The sequence below is a fragment of the Rhagoletis zephyria genome, unplaced genomic scaffold (assembly GCF_001687245.7).
Source record: "Rhagoletis zephyria isolate East Lansing unplaced genomic scaffold, Rhagoletis_zephyria_1.1 Rzeph_scaffold_01487, whole genome shotgun sequence".
Classification (NCBI taxonomy): domain Eukaryota; kingdom Metazoa; phylum Arthropoda; class Insecta; order Diptera; family Tephritidae; genus Rhagoletis; species Rhagoletis zephyria.
In genome coordinates, this window is record NW_016158571.1 from 104,878 (window position 1) to 112,779 (window position 7,902).

General features: G+C 45.1%; 1 protein-coding gene across 1 annotated transcript; it reads right to left on the minus strand.

The window, feature by feature from the left end:
* Nucleotides 1-1,652: 1,652 nt before the first annotated feature.
* Nucleotides 1,653-2,368, minus strand: RpL9 (ribosomal protein L9). The gene is made up of 2 exons (XM_017617782.1): nucleotides 2,080-2,368; nucleotides 1,653-2,025 (listed from the first exon to the last, which is right to left on the minus strand). Exons 1-2 carry the CDS (start codon nucleotides 2,318-2,320, stop codon nucleotides 1,694-1,696), a joined length of 573 nt encoding a protein of 190 aa, XP_017473271.1. The 5' UTR covers nucleotides 2,321-2,368; the 3' UTR covers nucleotides 1,653-1,693.
* Nucleotides 2,369-7,902: the final 5,534 nt, after the last annotated feature.

Genomic DNA, 7,902 nt, shown 5'->3' on the forward strand with positions numbered 1-7,902 from the left:
CATTTTTATTAAATAATGTCAAGTTTGATCATCCGTTTATAATAATAATAATATCCCAACGGTTTTTACCCTCCATTCCCGCCCAACCGCACGAGGGGCGCAGTCCGCATGACGTACGGAACCAATATTTTAAATTTTTGTGCCGAGTCACGATAGGCAGGAGTTTGTTAAGTGTCGAGATCTAAAACTGTTCAGCTACAGAACTAAATTCATCAAAGATTTAAATACATTTTCATATTGTTAAAATTTTTCGGTCAGTACCGACAACTCTCTCCCTACCTCAGAAAACCCATTTCTGGTTTGCCTAAACAACTTAAAGAGATCAACTTCGGTTGACCTGCACTTTAAGCAAGACCAGCGAAGACCTTTGCCATCATTAATAGCGTCCAGAATTCTTCCTGTCAAACCAGCACATTTTAGATGGCAAATACCATCACAGAGCCAGCACGATAAGTAGCGTTCAGATTCGCTTTTAATTTGGCAGTTATCAAGATCACACTTCATATTGAAAGATTTAATAACACTTATGTTAATAAAAAGACAAGCAAAATAAGTTTAACACAACACACACAACAATTTAGGAGCTGATGTATTTAGCTTAAAAATATATGTAGCGAACAGTTTGAGTATCACTGTATTGTGACACTTAATAAATGCAGCGCAAACAGCTGTGACAAGAAATACTAAACAACAAATGACTAGGCAAGATTAGATGTAAGCTAGTGAAATTTAATTAAATTAAATTTAATATAAACCACAAAAATCACAAAACTTTCACTTCGCTTCGATTATTTTCACACTAAGATGCTCGTAGGCACTTTTTATAGCAACTTTTACTCGGAATTAGCACAATAAACTTTGCAAAATACAAAGATAAATCAGAGCACAATATAAGTAGAACAATANATAAGTAGAACTTCACAGCTTGACGTTTGCTTACAATATTATGTAATTTTTATTTTCATTGCATGATTATGAAAAAGAATAAGGTATCATTTTCTGTTCATTGTGTGAAATAGCCAGAACAACCGCAGTGATGTGAAGTCGATGTTTATCGAAAGCATGCTGTGAAACATACAAATAGTAGATATATAAATGTTATGCACAAATTTACTTTAAATTTACTAGCGTCAAACTGACTTATTATTTGAGAATTTATCTAAATTATTCTAATTATAAAATTGTGATGTAGCTTTATTCGCATTTAATTTCATCTTCCGATTAAAATGGATCGATATTTGTAAATTTCAATTGGAGATTATTCAATATTAGCAAAATCACCCTCTACCAACTTAATTTTTAAATATTTCGTCTGTTTTCCCTTAATTTGATAAAATACTTCTCCCTAGTTACGATTTAGTTGCAGCTGCAGCCGGAACTAAATTTTAAGTTGGTACTTAGCCAGAAAAGTCGAAACTAAGGCGACTATGAATAGTTTTAGTTGTGACTTAGAATAGTTTCGACTTAGTTGAGTACTAAATATGACTATGAATATGCGCCATTGTATTCATTGCGCATTGGGAGTATAGTGCTCTGCACCAAGGAGCGAGAAGTGCTTCGCAGGCCAGTTCCCACCCAAACGACACAACAGTCAAGAAAGACATTGCACTTTTGTGCTGTATCTTTCGCGCTTCATTTATTTAGCACAGAAGTTTTAATTTTTTAATTGTTACCGGCCTTTATTTGTACCAAATCAATCCTCTCGCTTTATAACAGTTGTTTTTTCAGATACATACAGGCCGTCTAAAAATTTACGTATGTCCTTGTTTTTAACTGTTGTAGACTGCTGAATTAAAGCTGCTGATCCAGAAACAGCCTCAATATCGTTGCCTTCAACAATCAGTTCATCTTTTTGAGCCGTGGAATTGACTACTGTCACTCCTGGAGCCATTTGTACACGGCGAATATATTTTTCTCCAAGAAAATTTCGAATCTCAATAACTGTATTATTTTCAGAAGTAACACAGTTAATTGGAAAATGGGCATAAACCGCACGCATTTTATACTGAAAGCCAAATGTCACACCTTTGAACAAAAAAGTTAATATTAGTAAAATATTTAAAAGTGGATTAAGCTCACCTTTAATCATATTTTCAATATGACTACAAACAGTACGAACAGATGCCAGCTCCTTCTTTGCACCGAACCACTTTTCTACTTTCAGGGTACGCTTATCAACCATGTACATATCCAACGCTAGATGTTTAAAGCTTCGGACTAAACTTCCACGCGCTCCTGTTATTTTTACAACTCGTGCTTTTACTGAGGCTTTTATGCCTTTCGGTATTTTAACGCATTGACTTGAGTTTATTGTCCTCATTGTAACAATTACGGTTTACCTGAAATATAACAGAAGTTCAACGATTATTGTATTTACTAATTTCATATATTACTTAATGCGTAAACATTAGTACAATAATATCTACGATCTCTTATAGTACAACAAATAAAAGGTAAAACCAGAATGATAAAACAAAGTAACATCTGCTGAAGCTTAAACTTATAATAAAGTAAATCTAAAACTTATAATAAAGTACACATAATTAAAGTAATACAGTGGTTATACATATTAACTTGAGATTAGGTATTTACATAGCGAAACTCGTATTAAACACCAAAAATTTTAATTTAACGAAAGTACCCATATAGAAAATTCTTAAAGTTGCTTTTATTTAGAGTTGCCATTGCAATAGAGTTCCATGAACGAATAGCATTGACAAAGAATTACCGTGCGGAGGTTAGATAATTATAATTTGCTATTATCAAATCATTAATTCGAGCTGACTTAGGGAAAATGGGCTTATAGATAACCCGGCTTCTTGTACATATTAAGCCGATTGAGAAAGATGCAGTTTCTGGCTTTCAGGGTCACGATATTTCACAGCCTAGTAAACGCATTCTCCAACCAGAGATATGGTCAAACTTAGCTAACCTACATAGCGTGTAACATGGTTGAATGCTACATCAGTTTTATAATTAGATAGTGAACTCATTTTACAGTATACAAGCTCAGGGTCCCGGAGAATGGTTCCGTGCGCTGAAGTTGAAAGCTTTTGACTGCCATTCACCTGGGAGTGGCCAAAAGAGATTCTTGTACGTTCGGTTCAAATCGCAGCTCACAACGTCCGGATATTTATGTCCACGTATCCCCTGAGTAGCGACCAAACAACCGTTTGGATGCGTGCTAAAGCGAGAAGGCGTAAAAGCTCGTGTGCAGTGGGTTTGGCTCCCGCCACGTTAAGACCCCGCCCAATGAAAAACAAAAAAACAGCCTCGTATGAGACCCCCTTTTTCTGATGACGACCACGGCAACCTATTAAGGACTATGATTTGAAGGTATGCACCTGGAACGTAAGTTCCGCAGGGCTATCACTGCTGCTGCAGCTCGCTGCAGGGTGCATATCGGACCCACGTCCAAACTTCCCTGCCGAAGCGGCTGTTCTAGCTGATGAGCGTGATAGCCTTCGTCAGGCCGATCCCGGAGATCCCCGTATCAGGGATCTCAACGCGGAGATTCGGCAACTTGTAAACGTACATAAGCGGAAGAAGTGGGAGGAGCACCTGAAGACTTGTAATTTCACCTCTGGTGTGAGCAAGCTTTGGTCAACCGTGAGGTCATTGTCTAATCCGACGAAGCACGACGACAGAGTCGAAATTTCCTTCGGCGACCATGCTTCGTCGGACCCGGAGCGATGCGCGAGCTATTTTAGCCGGCAGTTCATACTGCATCCTCCGGTGGACAAAGCCAAGCGTCGAGTGACCAGAAGGCTGCACAAACTGCCAACAAATTGTGCCCCCCTTGCTTTCACTTGCGGTGAAGTTCAGGTGGCCATCGGGAAGGCGAAAGCCTCCAAAGCCATGGGTCCCGACGGAATATGCATGCTGATGCTGAAAAATTTGGGTCCTGCGGGGGTAGCGTACCTAACGGAGGTCCTCAACCTGTCAATGGCCACTCTCATCATCCCAGACATCTGGAAGGTGGGGAGAGTGGTCCCACTGCTCAAACCGGGGAAACCCGCCAACAAAGGAGATTCGTATCGTCCGATTACACTCCTTTCCCCGGTAGCGAAGACACTCGAGGCCTTGCTACTCCCGTACTTCACAAACCACCTGACCCCAGCGAAGCATCAGCATGGTTTCCGTAAAGTGCACAGTACAACAACAGCACTTAACGCCATAAACACTCAGATAACTCGTGGCCTTAACCGTAACCGTCCCTGTGAGAGAACGATTCTAGTAGCGTTGGACTTGTCAAAGGCGTTTGACACCGTCTGCCATTCCACGCTACTAGAAGATATAGAGGCCTCCTCTCTCCCACAGAGGCTCAAACGGTGGTCGGCAAATTATCTGAGTGGTCGACATTCGTCGGTAATATTTAGAGACAAAACGAGTAAGCAGCGAAAAATAAAACAGGGGGTTCCTCAGGGTGGTGTCCTTTCCCCGCTACTGTTTAACTTTTATATTTCAAAGCTCCCTCAACCACCAGAGGGAGTCTCGATTGTCTCCTATGCCGACGATTGCTCGATCATGGCGACTGGGAATGGAATTGATGACCTGTGTTTGAAAGTAAACGGCTATCTCTCCGAACTTTCTCGCTTCTTCACTGCAAAGTGTCTAGCCCTCTCCCCTACGAAATCCTCCGCGACCCTGTTCACAACCTGGACGAAGGAGGTCAGGCTACCGCTGGGGATTCACGTCGATGACACACCAATTCCGACGGTGAATAACCCCAAAATACTCGGAGTAACATTCGACAGCCTGCTCTCCTTCTCTGCGCACTCAACCGCTATTGTCAATAAAGTACAGAGCCGCAACAAGGTCCTCAAGTCGCTAGCCGGCAGTACTTGGGGCAAAGACAAAGAAACGTTGCTGGCAACATACAAGGCAATAGGCCGGCCGGTTTTGAACTACGCAGCGCCAGTGTGGTCGCCAGGGACTAGTAGGACGCAGTGAACGAAGCTACAGACTGTACAAAACACGGCACTCAGGACAGCGACGGGATGCCTCTTGATGTCGCCTGAACACCACCTGCACGGCGAGGCGCAAATGCTCCCGGTAAAGGAGCATAATATAATGCTCTGCAAGCAGTTCCTGATCGGGAGCCACAGAAGTGGCCACCCAAGCAGACAGCTGCTTGCAGAGGAGCCCTCGCCTAGGCACGTCAGGAGGCATCTATATGAACTAACGGACGAAGTCCAGAGGTGCATTAAGCAACCTCTGGACCCGACAGCTTACAGACAGGCCCTGAACGGCATTCACAGGGACTCAGTCTCGAGTTATGAAGACTCTAGACCTGTGAATGCCGTTCTAGGCACACCACCCCCGGGCATAGACGAGACGGAGCTTCATCTGCCTCGGGAGACACGCACAACACTCGCACAACTTCGCTCCGGCTACTGCAGCAGGTTGAACTCCTATTTGAGTAGGCTGAATGAGGATGTGCCGAATTAGTGTCCGGCATGCGGAGAGACCCCACATGACTCGAAACATCTCTTCGCATGCCCGGAAAACCCGACAACCCTAACGGCCTTGTCCCTGTGGACAAACCCCGCAGAAGCTGCACGCTTCCTAGGGTTGCCGTTAGTGGAACTTGACGACAACGACTGAGATACCAACCGATCTGGGCGGGGTTTTTGTAGCCGCTACAACAACAACAACAACAACGTCTAGCCACAATCCGCATCAAAGAGAGATTCTTCAATACTCCGACGGAAGAGAAGGACGAGGTGTCCAAGGATCCTTTCTATGTGCGCTTGGAGAGAACATATGAGCGCTGCCCCTGACACGATATAAAAATCGTGCTTGGCGATTTCTATGCCAAGGTGGGCAAGGAAGTGATCTCTGGCGCCACTGTCGAAAACTTAAGCTTCCACGACGAAACGTCCGATAACGGAATGAGGCTGATCCGACTTCGTCGGGGCCCGAAACATGGAAATATGTAGTACTATGTTTCAGCATAAGAAAATCCTCCAAGCTACATGACACCTGAATCTCCACTCAGCGCTTCCTTGGACTGGGGTAACGCAGACGCTTGCAGCTTCTTCTTTCCAGCTTAGGGCTGCTGGCGATCAGTGACCAAGAACTGCCACCTCCTAATCCAGGGTGGAACGCAACACCATGCCCATTGGGCGGTTTGCAGCCAGGAGGGAAAACCGGCTGTATTTTAACGGCGCCTCCTCGACACCGGGCCGCCTCAAGATGTAGCTGTGGCATTACTGCGGCAAGGAGCGCTGTCGCAGCTGACGACCGAGATCCCCAGCAATTACCTTAACCGCTACGCCTGGCAAGTCAGACATGCGGTCGTACGAACAAGATGAATACAACAACTAAAGAACAAAACAACAACAAAAACCAAAACAAGGAACTCTTCATACAACACGCGCTATTGCAGGCACCTTGTCGCTGGTGCGGGGGCTTAGTCGAATCGTCAATCGGTCCTTCCCTGGATTAGGGTAACGCGAATGCACTTGCAGCATCCGCGCTACCCCGACTCAGCTTAGGGCCGCTGGCGGACGGTGACCAGAAACTGCCAGCTTCTAATCCAGGGTGTGACGCGTCACCGTGCCCATTGGACGGTTTGCAGGCAGGAGGGAAAATCGGCTGCATTATAACGGCGCCTTCTCGCCACCGGGCCGCCTCGTGGAATAACTTACCGCGACAAGGAGCGCTGAAGAGGCGGACGACGAGATCCCTCTACTACTATTATACTGCTACGTCTGGCGAGTCAAGCACGCGGTCGTACGAACAAGATGAATGCAACCAAAAATACAAAACCAAAACCAAACCAAAAACAACAAAAAAGCAAAAGAAGAAACCGAAGGAACCAAAGAGGCTACTAAGGCCGAACAAAGAAAATAGGTACAAACTCGACTCGAGTACGAGATAGGTCCCGCAGCCGTACTAGCCCCACAGCATCTCGAGACTCTACGAGGCAAGAGAGCGCCAGCTGGATAGGCGGGCTAAACCTCCCACACTTCCGCCTCTGGGGCAACCAAGAGCCCTGGACAACCGCCGGCGTCTTGGCCTCAGTGGGTCAGCCTCGAGACGATATGTGAGGTACCTAGGGGAAGGTAAGACACCCGAGGTGTCTAGAGAACTGGCCTTTGCCAAACCATCATCGGGGGAGAACAAAGCAACCGCACCCACGGATGAGCGGAAAGGCGGGCATCAGCATAAAAGGCAAGGGAACTCTCGCAAACAGACCGCACCCGCCGTTAGGCGGATGGGGGGGCATAAAAGCGAGAAAGGTAGGGACGCACTCGCTGATAAGTGGGGTGAGGGACACCACCAAGACAGGCGCACCGGTGAGACTGCACCCGCTGCAAAGCGGAAGAGCGGCATGATCGCAGAGAGGAGAAGAACAGTAGTGACCAAGGTAGGAAAGAGAGGGGGTACGGCGAGACCGCACCCTCCGTAAAGCGGAAGAGCGGGGATTTGACACCCCAGACTCCTGATCCGAAGAAGCAACGGGAGGAGCCACCACCTCAGATATCGGGACCCGGGGGCAAGCACTGGGAATCAACGTCCTCGCGGGGCACCCTGAAATTGTGCATATGGAAACTGTGCATACGAAATAATGCATATGAAAAAAACCGAAATAATGCATAAGAAAAAAAAAAAAATAATGCATATAAAAACAGTTTCGGTTGAAAACCGAAATAATGCAAATGAAAAAAACCGAAATAATGCATATATGCACAGCTTCGGTTGAAAACCGCAATAATTCATATTAGAACAAGTAAGAAAGTCTAAGTTCGGGCGGGGCCGAACATTAAATACCCGGCGCAAGTATTAAATATATGTTTTCCACCTTTCCGAAAGCTACCGCTACATGATAAGCCGGGGTGTATACATTTTAAGTAAATTAGCGTCCTTAAATTTCGAAATATTGAAATTTCAAGC

Coding starts and splice junctions, on each gene's coding strand:
- RpL9 (XM_017617782.1), bottom strand. CDS start 2,320: ATGAGGACAATAAACTCAAGTCAATGCGTTAAAATACCGAAAGGCATA. Junction 2,026..2,079: donor TATTGAAAATATGATTAAAG/GTGAGCTTAATC, acceptor TTTTGTTCAAAG/GTGTGACATTTGGCTTTCAG.